Source organism: Chlorocebus sabaeus, chromosome 1, assembly GCF_047675955.1.
Source record: "Chlorocebus sabaeus isolate Y175 chromosome 1, mChlSab1.0.hap1, whole genome shotgun sequence".
Lineage (NCBI taxonomy): Eukaryota > Metazoa > Chordata > Mammalia > Primates > Cercopithecidae > Chlorocebus > Chlorocebus sabaeus.
In genome coordinates, this window is record NC_132904.1 from 79453409 (window position 1) to 79472529 (window position 19121).

The 19121-nt window shown below is 37.6% G+C and overlaps 1 protein-coding gene across 2 annotated transcripts in view; it reads right to left on the bottom strand.

Moving 5' to 3' along the window:
- Positions 1-19121, bottom strand: part of PRCP (prolylcarboxypeptidase) — an 81552-nt gene that overhangs the window by 26965 nt on the left and 35466 nt on the right. Inside the window, exons 1-3 of one of the 2 annotated variants that reach the window (XM_008020304.3) lie at positions 16423-16441; positions 8398-8538; positions 1890-1991 (exon numbers count right to left, since the gene is read on the bottom strand). In XM_008020304.3, coding sequence (XP_008018495.2) covers positions 1890-1991; positions 8398-8538; positions 16423-16440 — 261 coding nt within the window. In that variant the 5' untranslated portion in view covers position 16441. Of the gene's footprint in view, positions 1-1889; positions 1992-8397; positions 8539-16422; positions 16442-19121 lie in introns of those variants that run through there. The other variant, XM_008020302.3, reaches the window with a different exon arrangement.

The following is a 19121-nucleotide window of genomic DNA, read 5'->3' on the forward strand; positions in this document are numbered from 1 at the left end:
TAATTAATAGAATGGGGCAGAAATAATGATACGTGACTATGAAGGTTAGGTCATTAAAAAAACACTGCAGCTTCCACCTTGCTCTCCTGCACTGCCAACTTTGAGGGAAATTAGTTGCCTTGTAATGAACTCAAGTAGGCCCTTAACTGCAGCCTCTTGTCAACATCCAGTACCAGTTTTATCTCTTATGTGAGTGATCCTCCATATGAGTAGAAAGGCTCTCCAGCCCCAGTCAAGCCTTCAGATGACTGCAGTATCAGCTGACATCCTAACCTCATGAGACCCCCTGAAGCAGAACCACCTAGCTAAACCACTCCTAATTCTTCACCCATGGGAACTACAAAGTAATAGATATTTATTGCTGTTTTAAGCCATAAGGTTTGAGGTACATCTTTACATAGCAATAGATAACTAATACAGCTACATACCTCTATTAGGCTACCCTGTTTGACTTTCATGCTTTGGTCTCACCATTCTGATTCCTTCCGTCATCTGGCATATCACTGAATCACACAGATCCCATCATTCCTATCTCCTATATATGCCTCCTACTCCTTTAGCTTTCCCCCCTCTTCCAAGATATATGCCTTCTTACCTCCTCTCTCCCTGTCTGTCACTATCCTTTACTTCTAGTTTTTATGGCACTCTGTACAGTTGAGTGCATTTTTTTTTCTAATCCTGCATAATATCTGTAATATCCCTCATGCTACTGACATATTCTGTGAGCACACAAAGGGAAAGAAGTATATCAAAAAGAGCCCCTGGCTCCATTTTGCTAACACAGTATCAATCACAGAAACCTGGGAGAAGAAGTTATGTTTCTATCTACAACAAGCTAACTGCTTCCCAAGGTTTCAGGACATGTCAAGTCCCCTAATCAGATATTTATGCAAAATATCAAGCTAAAGAATGAATTTCCCATACAGCCCAACAAATACCAGCAAATTATCCCACTTTCTATTTATAGCACAACACTTTTACTTATTTTTACTCATGCATTTGTTTATAATATGAGATAGTAAAACCTCCTTTTTAAAAATAAAAAACTCCTTTCAAAACAGGCAGCCTAGTAAACGACTGGCCCCAAGTCCTTACAGCTGAGAGTTCCCAAAAGCATTTGTATACACTGGTGGTCTTAGGAAGCACACAAACATTTTTAATGGAACATTTATTGCTTTATTTTAGTGTAATTTGGAAAGAATAACCAGTACATAGAGCCCTTGGTTAAGATAATGCTAAGTTTAAAAAGTGAGTTGGTTAAAGAAAAACATAAGTAAATAATAGTACATGTGGCAAATTAATGTAGCCAAAGTCACAAGGGTAGAAGTACATGAATGACTCCATTGAAGAAAAAGTGTCCTGGTTTATTAGGTAGAGAGTCTGTGACAAAGGCCAAAGCTCCTGTGAGAACAGGAAACGTTCAAAGGGAATCCAAGGGGCCAGTTGACCTTAATGCATCATACAGCTTATTTGTCCTTATTTTATTGATTTTATTTTATTAAAAACATCAGATAAATTTGTTATGCTCATTGTATTTTTTCCAGTGGCAGGCTCAATAATTTAAATGTACAATTTATAAAGCGGAATTGTTTACTGATATTTTTGAAATAGTAAAAAGTTCCTTGTACTGTCTCTGCAGCCACAGAGTAAAGTTTAACTTCCTGAGGCACACCAAGGTAAAAACTGATTAACATTAAGAATTATAATAAAATGGCTAAAAAAAAACGTCAATCTGTTCAAACTGTATCTAAAAAGAAACTACTAAATATAAACTATTGAGCTTTTAGGCATTTCAAATTAAAGTTATCTCACAGTGGGGCATGTAATTTAGAAACTATTCTAAATTGAAAAGAAAAAACTTGTAACTTAAAAGTAAAAAGTATCTTTACCTTGAATGAGTTGTCACCAAAGGGGAGAGACTCTCCATAGTATCGATGTTCAGCAAACACCAACATAGCTTTCAGTTCCTCAGCCACATCCCACATGAACCCCTAAGAAGAGTTTACAAAATCACAGGATAAAATCAGGATGTGAAAGTCACTGAACCATTTGGCAAACCATATGAAATACATGTTAAGCCAGACCAAAAAGAGCACTCTAAAAAGTTGCACAATTTATGTTTGTGCTACATATAAATGACATAATTGCTGTCTTATTGTTGCATATCAATCTCACACTTTATGAGTGAAACAATTAAAAATAATCCCAAGTTGCTCATCCGCTAGTCATCCATGTCTTTTTATCCTGACACTCTAGCCCTAGAATCAACATTATGTCTAAAATGGTCTTCACGTACAAAGAACCAGTACAAATCCTACTGAAATTATTTTTAAATAAGGAGGAGGGACTCTTCCCTAATTCATTCTATGAAGCTAGCATCATTATGATACAAAACCTGGCAGGGACACAATGAAACAAGAAAACTTCAGGCCAATATCCCTGATGAAAATAGATGTAAAAACCCTCAACCAAAAACTAGCAAACAAAAATCCAGCAGCATCAAGAAGTCAATTTACCAGAATCATATAGGCTTTATTCCTGGATGCAAGGTTGGTTCAACATACACAAATCAATAAATGGAATTCACCACATAAACAGAATTAAAAAATAAAAACCATGTGATCATCTCAATAGATGCAGAAAAGGCCTTCGATAAAATTCAACATTCCTTCATGGTAAAAATTCTCAATAAACTAGGTATTGAAGAAACATACCACAACATAAGAAGAGCCATTTATGACAAACCCATACTGAATGGGCGAAAGCTGGAAGCATTCCCCTTGAGAACTAAGACAAGGCAAGGATGCTCTGTCTTAGCACTCCTATTCAACATAGGACTGGAAGTTCTAGCCAGTGCAATCAGGCAAGAGAAAGAAGTAAAAGGCACTCAAAGAGGAAAAGAGGACATCAAACTATCTTTTTTCACAGATGAGATGATGCTACACCTAGAAAACCCCCACAGACTCTGCCAAAAGGCTTCTAGAAGTGACAAAACAACTTCAGTAAAGTTTCAGTATCAAATTCAGTGTATAAAAATCAGTAGCATGTCTATACACCAATAACAATCAAGCTAACAGCCAAATCAAAAACACAATCCCATTTACAATAGCCATAAAAAGAATGACATATCCAGGAATACAGCTAACCAAGGAAGTGAAACATCTCTACAATGAGAATTACAAACCACTGCTGAAAGGCATCAGAGACAACACAAACAAATGGAAAGACATTCCATGTTCATACATAGAAGAATCAATATTGTTAAAATGGCCATACTCCCCAAAGTAATTTAAAGATTCAATACTATTGCTATCAAACTACCAACATCATTTTTCACGGAGTTAGGAAAAAAAATAAATAAACTCTTGAAATCCATATACTACAACAACAACAACAACAAAAACTTGAATCACCAAAGCAATCCTAAGCAAGAAAAACGAAGCCAGAGTCATCACACTACCGGACTTCAAACTATACTGCAAGGCTACAATAACCAAAACATCAGGTACTAGTACAAAAATAGGCATGCAGACCAATGTAGCAGGATAGAGAATCCAGAAATAAAGCCACACACCTGCAACCACCTGATCTTAAATAAAGTCAACAATAACAAGCAATGGGAAAAGGACTCCCTATTCAATAAAATGGTGCTTGGATAACTGGCAAGCCATATGCAGAAGATTGAAACTGGACCCCTTCCTTTCACCATATACAAAAATCAACTCAAGATGGATAAAAGACTTAAATGTGAAACTGGAAACTATAAAAAGCCCAAAAGCCCTAGAAGAAAACCTAGGAAATACCATTCTGGACATCAGCCTTGACATCAGCCTTGGCAAAGAATTTATGACTAAGTCCCAAAAAGCAACTGCAACAAAAACAAAAACTGACAAGTGGGACCTAATTAAACTAAAGAGCTCCTGCACGGCAAAAGACACTATCAACAGGGTAAACAGAAAACCTACAGAATAAGAGAAAATATTTGCAAACTATGCATCTGACAAAGGCCTAATGTCTAGAATCTATAAGGAACTTAAATTTACAATAAAAGGGCCGGGCGTGGTGTCTCATGCCTGTAATCCCAGCACTTTGGGAGGCTGAGGCAGGCGGATCACGAGGTCAGGAGATCGAGACCATTCTGGCTAACACGGTAAAACCCTGTCTCTACTAAAAATGCAAAAAAAAATTAGCCAGGCGTGGTGGCGGGCGCCTGTAGTCCCAGCTACTCGGAGGCTGAGACAGGAGAATGGCGTGAACCCGGGAAGCGGAGCTTGCAGTGAGCCAAGATCCGGCCACTGCACTCCAGCCTGGGCGACAGAGCGAGACTCCGTCTCAAAAAAAATAATAATAAAATAATAAATTTACAAGAAAAAACAAACAACCCCATTAAAAAGTGGGCAAAAGACATGAACATACACTTTTCAAAAGAAGACATACACAAGGCCAACAAACATGAACAAATGCTCAACATCATTAATCATCAGAGAAATGCAAATCAAAACCACAATGAGATACCATCTCATACCAGTTAGAATGGCTATTATTTAAAAAGAGTCAAAAAATAACAAGATATTGGTGAGGTTGTGGAGAAAAGGGAACGCTTACAAACTGTTAGTAGGATATAAATTAGTTCAGCCACTATGGAAAGCAGTTTGGAGATTTCCCAAAGAACTTGAAATAGAACTATCACTCAGCCCACCAATCCTCACTACCTGAAGAAAAATAGGTCAGGTGTGGTGGCTCATGCATGTAATCCCAGCACTTTGGGAGGCCAAGGCAGGTGGATCACTTGAGTCCAGGAGTTCGAGACCAGCCTGGGCAACATAGTGAAACCCTTTTCTCTACAAAAAATAAAATTAAAAAATAAATAAAAATTTAAAATAAACCATTCTACCAAAAAGACACATGCACTTGCATGTTCATCTTAGCACTGTTTGCAATATCAAAGACACAGAATCAACCTAGATACCCTTCAACAGTGGACTGGATAAAGACAATGTGGTCTATATACACCACAGAATACAACATAGCCATTAAAAAGAACAAAATCATATCCTTTGCGGTAACATGGATGTAGCTGGAAGTCATTATCCTAAGTGACCTAATAGAGCAACAGAAAACCAACACTGCATGTTCTCACTTATAAGCAGGAGCTAAACACTGAATACACATGGCCACAAAGATGGGAACAATAGACACTGCATGACTACTAGAGGGGCTGGGGGCTAACAGTGCAGGGGGTGTGGGTGTGGAGCATGAATTCAACAACTACGTATCAAGTACTACGCTTACTACCTAGGTGATGGGATCATTCATACACCAAATCTCAGCACACACAATTTACCCAAGTTAACAAACCTGCACATGTACCCCCTAAACCTAAAATAAAAGTCAAGAAAAAAAACCCTACAATGGAGAGAAAACAAATAAAATAAAAATAAAAGGTAACTTCAACTTTAAAAAAAAAAATGGTCTTCAAATTGTACTGTTTGCCAAATCTTCTAGGAAAGAGCTAAAGATATCGAAAGCAGCTGTCTACTCACAGGCACTGACAACATAAAAGAGAAAACAAAACAAACAAGCATACTGAACTCCCTAGGGGTTTTCAATTAATCTTATTTATTAGAAAATAAATAGTAGCTCACAATGGCTAAAATAACTCAGTGTTTATAATGTGTCAGGCACTGTTCTAAGCATTTTATATGTATTAATTCACTTAAATATTACAGCAATCTATGAAATAGGCACTTTGATTAACCCCATCTTATAGACAAGAACATTGAGGCACAAGAGTTTAAATAACCTTCAACATTCACACAGCTAGGAAGCAGGAGAGCCATGATTCAAACATAGGTGTCTGCCTCCAGAGCACCATCATCAAGAACTGTTAGATTTCCTTGCTAGAATCATCTATATCTGGTCATTAGCCAATCATTTCATTTTTTCACTTACTCAGTTGTGGCCTCAGAATCTTTTCTCAACAAAGCATTCTAGGTAATCAACATCAAAGGATTAGATTTAGATTTAGCACAGATTAAAACTATTTGTCAATCCTAGTGCACACTGTTGCTATTTAGTGAGTTCCTGCTGCCTAACAAAGACTAAGAACCTCAAGTGTTTTTGTTTGTTTTGATCAATAAATGAACAATTAGAAGAGTTATACACATGTAAGAATAGAGAATTTAACCCGATATTTGTGATGGTTTCAATAACCTCCACTTTCTCTCTTAAGAATCTACTCATCCCCCGCCATTTAACTACAAATCCTGCAAATACCCAGTTCAAGCATGCCCACCTCTGCCGGCCCCACCTTGGCAGTGCTGATCACTCCCCCTTCTCAACACCACTGTGCTAGGTATATGTCCCTGGTACTGTGCCGCAAATTTTGCTTACATGTATGTCACAAACACACCAGACCATGAGTATCTTAAGAGTAAAGATCATCCATTAAAATGTCCAGACCTCTGTGCAGTTGACTTCAGGCTTTGAGAGGAGGCAATTTCATTGAACTAGTTCAAAAAGTAATAAGTGATCCATTTCAGGAGTATTCTTATTTTTCAAAAGAGGTTCATGTAATATATCAACATCTTTTAACATTATGTGCTTGCAAGTCCCTTAATCTTCTTTAAGTCTTTACACAACTCCATGAACTATTATTACTGTATCCATTTAACAGATGAGACAACTGAGGCACAGAACAAGAAGCTTACCCAAAGTCACACAGCAAAGTGGCAAAATCAGCATTCAAGCCATGTCAGTCTGGCTGAAGCCTTCACTCTTGACCACTGTGTGATTGCTGCCTCTCAACAAATTAATGTCCAGAAGTGAATGTGCACTGGAACATTTTGGTATGTAAAGGAAGGTCTCTGGGCCTGGGGATGGGCCAGGATCTGCTCCTCTATGATCTGCCTCTAGTCAATTCTTTGGAACTGTTCCTACACTGAATATCTCTTCCTTTCCACCACTTCTGAGAACAGAGATACCCCAGCAAACCTTAAGTTCTGCCACAGTGTCTGTCAGAGTAGTGCCTAGTGAAGGCAGGAACAGCTACCTACCTATAATAAAAGAGAATGGAAACTGGAAAAATCACTGGAGAGGAGAAGTTACCCTATGACCTTCACATAAAACGAAAGTCACACCAAAAGGAGAAAAGAGACAAGGCAGCCTCTGTTATTTCACAGAATAACAGAACGGGAATCTGATGGAAAGGAGGTCCTGATTTCACTTGCCACTGATCTAAAAGAAATAGGCATCCTAGGATCTCATTTCTCTGGGAATTATTTTATTTCAACTAACTTACTTAGATTCTTAACATTCCTAAGGAAATAATCAGAAATGAGAAATGCCATAACAATGTAATTGGGCTCATATCTTTACTTTAAATTCATATACCAGTTCAACAAACATTTACTGAGACCTCCTGACTACCAAGCATCATGCCAGACATTGGCATTGGGGATAAGCCATAATTCATTCCCCACTCTAAGGTAGTTCACAACTAGTTTTTTGGTAAAAAGTTGACATTTTCTCGTCACAGCACTGACACGTTGAAAAGGGGCATTTCTTCCTTTCACATATCTTTTGAAATTAAGTTCTGTTCATGGATTTCAGCATTATAAAAGGCGATAGAAAATATAGTCAGGGAAGCAAGCTAACAGGCTATATACTATTTTTAACCCTCACAAATAAAAGAAAATGGTAGAACAGGAAAGCTGAACTAAAATGTAGCTACAACTTTACCTTTTCCCATCCTTATTTGTATATTTTTTTCTCATTTGCATTGGCTTTGTTTAGGTTTTATTCACTCATTCATTTAACAGATGTTTATCACCTTCTATATGTCCTAGACACTGACAATATAACGCTAAACACAGAAAAATTCCTGCCCTTGTTTTTACCTTCTAGAGACCATAATCAAAATAAACTGTACACAGTAACATTCTTATCCCTGTTTCCCTTATATCCTTATTCACTCTAGAAATAAGCTGGGATTTTAAAAACAAAACAAAGCAAAACAAAAACAAAAAACTTGCAAAGTTCAATTCTCTGGGATGTTCCGGCAGTCCATGAAAAATAAAATAAAATAAAATAAAATAAAATAAAATAAAATAAAATAATTCAATTATCCAAAAATTGTACGTTACCCTTTTCATTTGTAATTCTTGAAGGCTGAATATGCAGACTTATTGGATATCTGTATTTAATTATTTTATGAATTTTCTATTCATGTACTTTTGCTATTTTTCTATTATTAGTGAGTTAATTTTTTTGTTATTTTTTATAGAACTTTACAATTAACAACAGTAATGCTTGGTCATATATACTGCAAAACATTTCTTCCAAGTTATCATAATAAAAGTCAAATTGAGCACTGGAATTTCATGAATCTGCACATACCGTGTTATTACAAAACCAGATGATGTCCCCTTCATTACCAGTGTAGAAAAGTATCGATCCACCATTTTTCTTCCAGTATTTATCAGCTACTAGGTACCGCTGATTAAAAGTTTTCACAGTATTAAATCCAAAATGATCAACCTGTGATAAAAACAAAACAAACAAAACATATTTCAAAGGAAAGTAATAAAATGAGATCAACACAAAGGTAATTAATTCTTCCATTAAAATCAATCTATGCTACAAAAATAGTCACAAGAAATTTTAACTTCATTGTTTTATTTTTAATAGTAGTATTGATAATATTATTTTGAAATCATTTTCTTTGTATTATAAAATAAAGCAATGTTTGCTATTGGTAGTCAAGATTTTCAATGTAAAAGAAAAAATACAATTATAAAGTCAAGTAGCTACTTAAAAACATAATGTTAAATTTGAATCATTAATACAATGTGAACCCTTTTTTAATTTTTTAATGCATTTTTTAATTGGCAAATAAAATTTTACATATGGTGTATATAACATGATGTTCTGAAATATGTATACACTGTAGAATGGCCAAATTGAGCTAATTAACATAAGCATTACCTCACATATTTATCATTTTTTGTGATAAGAACACTTAAAATCTACTCCCTTAGCAATTTTTAAGTATATAATACATCCTACTATTTTTCAAAATACAGTTTTCCCTTACTATCTGAATTTTCATTATACACAGTTTCAATATTAAAAATTCATGAACTAAGTAGACTACTGAAAAGGTCCATAAACCTTGTCATCCCAGCACACCACAGATATTCTAAGTTATAAGATTTTCATGTCTATACCATTTTCACCAAAAGAAACCAGGGCTTATTAGTGAAGTGGCTGAGTGACATTTGGGACAAGGAAGCTGCAAGATAAGCCTATGCATTTTGCTGTGCAAGGAAGCAAGAAAGTGCTCAGAATTAATGGAGAGTTATATTTAAAGAACATAGGAACCAACTACAAGGGACTATCACTGGCAATTGTTTTAATAAATCGAAGGTAAAACAAAAACAAATTAAACATAAAAAGAATAATCACTGTAGTTAACTGAAACATTCAATTCATGAAACTCCATTCGTCCACAAAAATATTTTTAAAAAGGAAAGAAAGGAAAAAGTTCATTTGCCACCATTGAAGTTGTCTATTAAATCAACTCCTTACTTTGAAATTGGGAATTAAAAAGTAAAAAATTCAACATTTAACCTGCCTGTCCAACAGAACTGTATTTGATGGCAGCGAATAGTCCCAGTTAATAAAGAAGAGCTGTGTTTGGTCAAATGTCAGCTAATGTAGAAGGAATGACAGAGTTAGAATAACGACAGTTCTGTAAATTTACTGATTCAGGCAAGAATTATTAACTGGTGTTAAAAGCATTTAGAAAACGGATAATACGAAAATGAACATTCATATAGTATCAAAGTAATACCATAGAGAATACTCTCTTGTCACAAGGGGAAAATATAACTATGATGGAAGGATCAGGCTGTCATCACTTTAATCTAGTAATCAATTTTGTTAGCATCATCAATGGTATAGCAGGCAAGGATTATGTATCTCCTAATGTGGCACAACTTCAAGCCCATATCACCTATGATGTGTTCCTGCCAAAAATGTTCCATTTTGTCTTAATCCAGCCTTTAGATCTAATTTCCAGGTTCCGGGAAATATAAAGGTAAAAGAGCAAGTTGAAGATGTCTTTAAAGATAAAGACAACAGATACTGAAGGTAGGACATTTTACAAGACAATTGACAAGGCAATATCATGAGAAAGGACTCTTTTAGATTAAATGAATTTTAAAGAACATAATAACCAGACATAATACATGACCCTGGATTGGATCCTAGTTTGAACAAACAATATATAAATAATGATGTAGGGACAAATGTGTGATTTTAATATGGAGTGGTTATTAAATGACACAGGTTGAGCATCCCTAATCCAAAACTCCAAAATCTAAATGCTCCAAATCTGAAACTTTTGAGCACCAACATGATACTCAAGGGAAAGGTTCATTAGAGCATTTCAAATTTTGGATTGTCAGATAAGGTATATTCAATCAGTAACTATAATATGACTATTACATAATCAAAAAAAAATCCAAAATCTGAAATGCTTCTGTTCCTAAGCATTTCAGAGAACAAATACTCAATTTGTACTAAAGACTTGTTCATTTTGTCAAAAGTGATCATATTGTTTTGGCTACATATGAAAATGATTTCTTAAACTAAACTTTAAATATATTTTTGAGATTATTTTTACCCTTTGAGATTTTTTAACTTAATATTTAAAATGTAATTATCAAATACTACAACATGGTAAGATTCATGTACAACTATCTGAATTTAGAGTTACCCTGCAGTACAGTCTCACTGAGCCTTTAGCATCATGGTGGCTGAATTCCTCAGTGCTTTGGAAGGACAGAAATGAGAATGCAGCACCAAGTCTGGATCAGACATATGCTGTTCCAGTGCTGCTCCAGTCTCCCAGGAACAGTGCTTAGTTCTGACCTAAACCAGACTGTAAACCCTGTAAGACTTGCCTAGGTCATTCTAAAACAGATGAGACTTCCTGCACCCAGCTCTAGCTACATACACAATTCCCATTCACACCACAGGTTCCAAAATGCAAGTGTCTCAAAACTTTACCTAACTGTATACTTCCTGGTATCTATGATCATCACCATATATAGTCCTAAAACATAATATTCTGATCTAAAGACTGTCTACTTTTCAGGAAAATAAGCAGTTTTTATGGACTAGGTATGTAATAATGATGTCCATGTGCTATAAACCCTTCCATTATACATGTTAATTTACTCAGTCTTTCACTCAACGAGAATCTAATGAACTCCTATTCTGGGCCAAGTACTAAGCTAAGCAGTGGGATAAAGAGTTGGCTGAGCTACAGTCCCTGAATTTAACTTAAACTAACTCAACTATATCCACTCAGCCTAAAAATGAAAGGGCAAGAAAGGCAGACAGACAGTGAAAGGAAGACGGACAAGTGATTCCACCTGCTTCCATTCAATTAGTACAGTAGTTCTCCATGTGAGGTCCCCGGACCAGCAGTATCAGCTTCACCTGGGAACTTGTTGGAAATGCAATCACAGAAACCGTGGGGGTAAAACCCAGTAAACTGTGCTTTAACAAGCCCTACAGGTGATTCTGTAAAGTTTTGAAAACAACTGAGTTAGCATAAGCACCAAAATAAGACATTAATTTGTTATTCCTTCTCTTGTTCTAGGTTTTAGAATAGCTAAAATACTGTAAGCATCTCACCATGCTAAATGAGACTCTGGTGTCTAAAGATATGAATTACCACTGAACATACCCCCAAATATAAGCTAACTGTATCATTTGAAACTCAATATGAGAAACCACCACAGGATCACCTTTTGAAGCTCAGCAGGTTTCAACAGGGGAGGAAAAACTGACTGTGTTGGACTTAAAGAAAGGAAGCTCATGGCTCTCTAACAAAATGTCTTCCCATGAGATTGTTGAAGATAATTCTGCCCTAATGATTTTCACTTCACCTCACTGACTACAGAACTGAGTCTTCATGTAAACTGAGATATTGCTGTAGCCTTTAAAAGCAACCCACAAAGAAAAACATTAATACTCCAGTCTAAAATTTTCAAATTTGAAAACATGGGTGTTTGTGTATGTCATGCTAAATATAACTGATAAACAGTTCTTGCCAGAGAAACACTTCCATCTAGAATCACAAGGGCCACAAGAACTTCAGAACCAGAGAAAGCCAAATTCCCTTGTGTGGCCGTGCCCAAGGTACTCCTGCTCCTAGCAATAGCCTTGATTGTTAAGACTGGGGAAAAGAGAGAGGAACCCTGGCAAGATAGCAGACTTGGGGGTTAACAGACCTGAACTTGGATCTCTTCTAACTGTGAAGCCTCGGGCAAATCACTTAACCTCTCTGAACTTTAGTGTCTTCCTGTATAAAATAAGGATAACCACGTATAATTCAAAGGATTGCTGTGAGGATAGGGAAAATGTACCTAAAGTACTAGGCATAGTTCCTGATATATACATGCTTAAAAGATGTTAGTTCTCTCCATCCCATCTGCACACCAATCCTAAGCACGGAGTACTTACATGGGAGACAGATTAAGTTCTTCACAGAATTACAGGACCTTAGAATGTCAAAATCTCCCATTTTTTTAGTGCTTCACCTAGGTACTAAACAACTGGAAATATGTAGTGAAATGTCCTTTGCACAACTTGAATTTACAGATTTTCCTTGGCTCCTTCCTATCATCAAGGATATCAACTTCTGGCTAGATAACTAGATAGTTTTCAATACCTAATGGCCAGGCACACTAGGGGCAGTATGCCCTCTGCTGTTGAGAAGTGGGACCCACATGCCACTTCCTGTTCTGGGCTCCTGAATAAAGATTTATGAATCACAACACGAAAAGGTGACAAGGGCCTTAGAAACCATTCCATCTGTGTTTCTCAACTGAAGAAATTAGGCTCGAAGAGGTCACGTGACTTGGCCATGGTCACAAGGCAAAGGCAGAGCTAGAACTTTATTTTTGCAATTTGGTTTACTGAGCCAATTAAATAATAGCACTGTAAAGACAACACAGTATGGCTTCAGAAAGGAAACAAACCTCTCTAGTCATGCACAGCAGTTCTTTTCAGCATATGGCTCAAGAAATTTCATTTTTTTCTTTTTTTTAATTTTTTTTATGGTCCAAGAAATTTCAAAACATGCTTCCCCACTGTACCATGTGGAGGAGAAATAGATCTGTGAGAATGGGTAGGCAAGAAGAAAAGAGACCATTCTTCAAATGATGTTTATTGTACAAAAGTAATTATTTGGACTTTAAAACCACTCAAGAATAAAGTTCGCATACAGAAAAATCAGTAGCAACATTACATCTGTTAGTTTTGCTGGCAACTTGGGGACAGTGTGGGTGGAAGAGGTGGGGATGGGAGGGAATAACACAGAACACCTACCACGTGTCTGCCACAGCGCTGTTGCTTTACACATATCCCTTCACTATCTCAGCAATTACCCTCTGGGGCACTTTCATCACCCAGTTTTAAAATAAGAAGGCTGATGCTCAGAGAGGTCAGATAGCTTGCCCAAGGGAATGTAACTAATAATTAGGAATCAAATGTAATTCTTTTCATGTGCTTTTAACCCCTACCCAATCCCACCTCCAAGAAAACCCAGATCTTTATACTCATTGCATTATAACATGCTCATGCAGATAAAACTGTCTATAAACTTCAACCCTCAGTAGGGGACACTCGGAGTGACTATCTTTCTCCTAAATTTGCAAACTGAAGGAAAAATCTCCCAGCCATTTACTAACAGTTACATTGCAGAATATGTGGAATGTTGGTTTTTTCACTGACCTGACAATAATTGCTACTACACTACTATTGCTAACTCCATTAGGCACTGATAAAACCAAAATCACATTGGCTTCTTCTCGGCAGCCTTTGGTTTTAGAAAATTCAGTATGCAGTTGGATTTATTCAGGCACCCAAAGATCTAATAACAGTTAACTAAAATTTTACTAAACATACAAAAAGTATACCCAGAGATATACATGACCAAAAAAATTAACTAATGCCTCCAATAAATTAAAGCACCTTAAAGGAGTTTTTCATGTGTTCTGGTTTTCAACTGTAATGCAGAGATGCTAAAATAAAATAAGACCTTCTTTCTCCCATTTGATGTATGTGTCCTATATTAATTTGGGGATTGTGGGGTTACATTCCATTGGAGTTCTTAAATGGAGACTGACAACTTTCTGGGCAAGCTTGATATCCCCTGAAAGGATGGACACCTTTATGTTAGAAGAACACAGGTTCCCAAAGAAGGACTAAAACGTGGCAGAAAGGTGGAGTTTAGACAAGCCCTAGATCAACAGTTGGAGAAGGATGGATGTCTAGGAGTGGGTTCCTACTAAGTTGTCCCTCACACACGGGCACCCTACAGCTAGAACAAGATCAGAGAGCAAGCCACATCCTATGATTCAGATCTCTGGCTCTTGGATGACTCCTGGTTTATTTCTTCTTTATTATGTCAAGGCCTTTCAAAAACCCTGCTTAAATGTTCTAGCTTCACTCATCCGTACAATGAGGATACCAGAAAGTATTGGAGATTAAATTTGACTTAAAGAATTAAAGGGGAAACAGTATCCCCCAGTGAGTGTGGCGGTGGCAAAGGAAATGTTAACAAGTCCCTCCAAGAGGAAGGTGAGTCCAAGAAGGAACTGTCCTCCCTTCCCACAAAGATGCTCTCATCATTGCCAACCTTAGCGGGTCGAGCTTCCATCTTAACAAAAAGGGGGGAAGTCCTCTCAGAGATATCTTTCAAAGGCAATCATCTTTGTATATAATAAGACACTGCTCCTCTTTACATGCCCTTCTATAAGTGTTAACCAAGAGAGAACTGCATTCCCTGACTCCTATGCTTTTTTTCTAACATGCCTCTAATCTTAAAAATGAGACTCTTAGAAATAAATTTTTGTAAAGAGAAAATGGTAAATGAGAAAGGGAAGAGAACAAATGATAATGGGAGAATCCATCATGGGGAAAATTTGGTGCCCCAGCCTCCTATGCTCAGATAGTTTGAAAGGCAAAAACACAATAGCTACCGCAGTGCCCTTGTACATGGCAGATACTTTATAGATGTGATGTATGGCATGGCATGGCATGGCATTTTATTTTTGGAGCCGGAGTCTTGCTCTGTCGCCCAGGCTGGAGTGCAGTGGCATGATCTCAGCTCACTGCAATCTCCGCCTCCCGGGTTCAAGTAATTCTCCTGCCTCAGCCTCGCAAGTGGCTGGGATTACAGGTGTCCACCACCACACCCAGCTAATTTTTGTATGTTTAGCAGAGACAGGGTTTCACTATGTTGGCCAGGCTGGTCTCAGACTCCTGACCTCAAGTGATCCGCCTGCCTCGGCCTCCCAAAGTGCTGGGATTACAGGCATGAACCACTGTGCCCAGCCATAGATAATTGTTCAATTGATGCAGTTCAAACATTCTAAGTAAGTGGTTCTTGTGTTTCTGATTATGAGGTTCCCTTGTTAATGTTAAAATTATCACAGATATGTTATATATTAGTAGCCAGTGCTTGAGAAAATGAGAAGCTATTATAAATTCAATAATGGTATAAATAAATATCACAATCGCATCTATCTACGTGAAAAAAAAAATTGTGCTTAGTAACCAAATGGGGAGGGAAAACACCCTCTCGAAAAATTCTGCAGTGCTTAATAACCTTTCTTTCCTCAAACCAAGAACTCTGTGCCCCAGAAGGGGAATCGCTAAGTCATCAAAATACTGTGAAACCAAAACACTGTTTGCTTTACTGCTAAAACAGAGGTGAAAATATCCTGCCCTTGAGAATACCTAAAATGCTCCAGTAAATGGAGAAGTAACATGTCTTATCAAATAACAGTTAAGTGTTCCATTAGAGGGAGATTTTATCTGTTGGCCAAACAGCTCTGTGAAAGCACCACATAATCAATGCCTTCCCACGGCTTCAGGAAGTTCTGTACTAAGAGAATTAGCTGACCACAGCTCAAGCTCCCAAATTAGAGAAAAAGTGCTGCTGTAAGCAAGTACTGCATATAAATTTTAGGAAATGATACACCACTAGAGGGCGCCTTTATATAAGTAGTAAAGTCGGAAAGACCATTAGGTTTTTTTTGTTTGTTCTTTAAGAGACGGGGTCTCCCTCTGTGACCCAGGCAAAGTGGAGCGGTCCGATCACAGCTCACTGCAGCCTCGAACTCGTGGGCTCAGGCGATCCTCCTTCCTAGGCTCAAGAGTAGCTGGAACTAAAGGCGCACACCACCACACCCTGTTCGTTAAGTTTTAAATTAAGTTTCATAAAATCTTAGGACAGAAAGGGAACTTAGATCTCAAGTCCAAACTCTTGGATAAAAAACAGACAAGGAGATGCCAGTTATTTTAAATCTTTCTTTTCTAAATAAATATATGTTCACATACTTGAAACATAGCAATCATCTCCCTTCTTTTTAAAGTCAGGATTCAAAATCTGTGCTGTCAGAAACCAGGATATTGGTTACCATTGCAGGGGAAAAGTGACTGTAAAAGAGAATAAGGGGATTCTGGAGTTAGGATAATGCATTGTTCTGTATGTATAATAAGATAATTCAGAAGCACATTGATAAACATTTAAAATCTCATTGAAGATCTATATTATTTTACAAGGTACATGTTTATATTTCTATTTCACTATATAGTCATATGTAAATTATATTGCACTAAATCACATTAATATTAAATTTTTCTTTCATTTAAAAATACTTATTGAGTACTCACTAAAAGGCAGGTATTAAGAAAAAAAACTAAGATACAATTCCATTTCTCAAGTTCTGGGGAATCTAAGAGAAATGATTCATGTGCTAGTAAACAACCAAGCAGTGGTATGGTTAAGTTCTATATACGAAGCACTGTGGGAGCTCAGAAGCCAAAGCCACCACCCTGCCCGAGGAAATTACAGAGGGCTACACCAAGGAGGTAATATTTGAGCTGAACTTTGACACAGAGAAGAATTTTTTTTTCAGGTACAAAAGAGCATTTCAAGCAAAGAAAAACATGTGCAAGGCTATGATGAGCTATACAGAATGAGCATAAATTCAGGAGCTGTTGTTTTACAGCAAGAGGTTTATGAGGGGAAGACATGGGAGATGAGATTAGACTCACTGGGTGCCACGGTGGCTCACACCTGTAATCCCAGCGCATTGGGAGGCTGAGGTGGGAGGATCAAATTGAGGCCAGGAGTTTGAGACCAGCCTGGCCAACATGCAAAACCTCTTCTCTACAAAAACAAAAAAAAATTAGCTGGGTGTGGTGATGCATGCCTATAATCCCAGCTACTTGGGAGTCTGAAGCCTGAGAATCACTTGAACCTGGGAGGCAGAGGTTGCAGTAAGCCAAGATCACACCACTGCACTCCCACTTGGGTGACAGAGTAAGACTCTGTCTCAAAAAAAAAAAAAAAAAGGGGGAAAAAGGAAAACCTAGGCCAGGCTCACTGGCTCATACCTGTAATTCCAATACTTCAGGAGGCCAAGGCAGTAGGATCACTTGAGTCCAGGAGTTCAAGACCAGCCTGGGCAACATAGCAAGACCCTGTCTCTACAAAAAATAAAAATATTAGCTGGGCGTGTTGGTACATGCCTGTAGTCCTAGCTACTCAGGATGCTGAGATCAGAGGATGCCTTGAGCCCAGAAGTTTGAGGTTACAGTGAACTATGATCATGCCACTGCACTCCAGCCTGGGTGACAGAGCGAGACCCCATCTCAAAAAAAGAACAAGAAAGAAGAAAGAAAAAGAAGAAGAGAAGAAGGAAGAAGAAGAAAAGAAAGAAGGAAGAAAGGAAGGAAGGAAAGAAAAAAAGCAGTATAGAGAGACAGAAGAAAGGGGAGGAAAGGAAGAGAAAGGAGGAAGGAAAGAAGGAAGAAAGAGAGGAAGGGAGGGAGAAAGGGAGGAAAGAAACCTAGCTGAAATTCAAGATTGTTTCTCTAAACCAACAGTGAATGAAAAATATTCACTGGAAATAGACTCAACTAGGCAGGGACTTTTTTCTGTTTTGTCCAGTGACTGGAATAAAGCCTGGCATGTAGTAGAAGACCAATGAATATATAGAGAGTAAATGAATGCATGCATGTATCATGGCTGTGCAGTTGGTATACAAACAAAACTGAGAATGGAAAGCAAAGTTCCCAAGAAGGTCAAGTTTGTGCAGGTTCATTTATTGGGTGGGTCTGTTCCCAGCTTTGGAAGAGTTGCACAACACTGTAGTTGGATGTGCCTTTTGCCCAGTGACAAATCACATGCCTAAGGGAGAACCCAAGCCTTAAATCTAAGGGCAACGCACAACAGTTTGGTCTGCTGAGGAAGTAGGAAATGCATGCCTACTGCTGGGTGGAGAAACAGTTATAAATAACTACAAATAATACAGACAGAAGGCCATCTGTGCAGGGGGTGCAAGAGAAGGGCTAATCAGCATTTTACCAAAGTATATTACCTAAAACATAATTGATCTTGGTGACAGGGTTATAAGTCAAAGTTTTTAAGACTGGAAAGGACTTTAAAGTCATAGCTGTCAGCCAGGACACAATAACTTTACCTGAGAAACAGCTTTCTGTAAAATGTACGACATAGTAGCTCGTTCAGCAGCATACTAGTGTTTGGTGAACCCACATGTGCTGCAAAATGTTGATTTGATCAATGTGTAAAATATGTGTTTCCAACAACAGAATTTTAAGGAAGACACAGGGGAGAGGTGTAATGCCCTAGGACAAAAAGTAACTGGAGGGAATAGTTGAGACTATAAGTAAGTGAGGGATACGTGATGCAGCCAGATCCCAAGGAGGGAATGGGGTCAATAGCACCAACAGAAGGACCTGACTTGGGCTGAACAAGGAACCGCTTCTCCACTGGGAAACAGATGGATGCAGGAGTTATCGTTCTAATTATCGAGGGAGGAAACTAAAAGGGTTCTAGTTATAATGCCTGTCATATAACACCTTAGTTTTTAGTCAATGAAGTAAAGAGACAAGGTAATCTATTAAAAGAGATAGCAAAAGAGAGCCCAGGATGGCAATGATTTAAAGACAGGTAAAAGTGCAGTATGGAAGAAAAAACTGATGCCTAGGCCTCCATAAAGTTCCTGAGG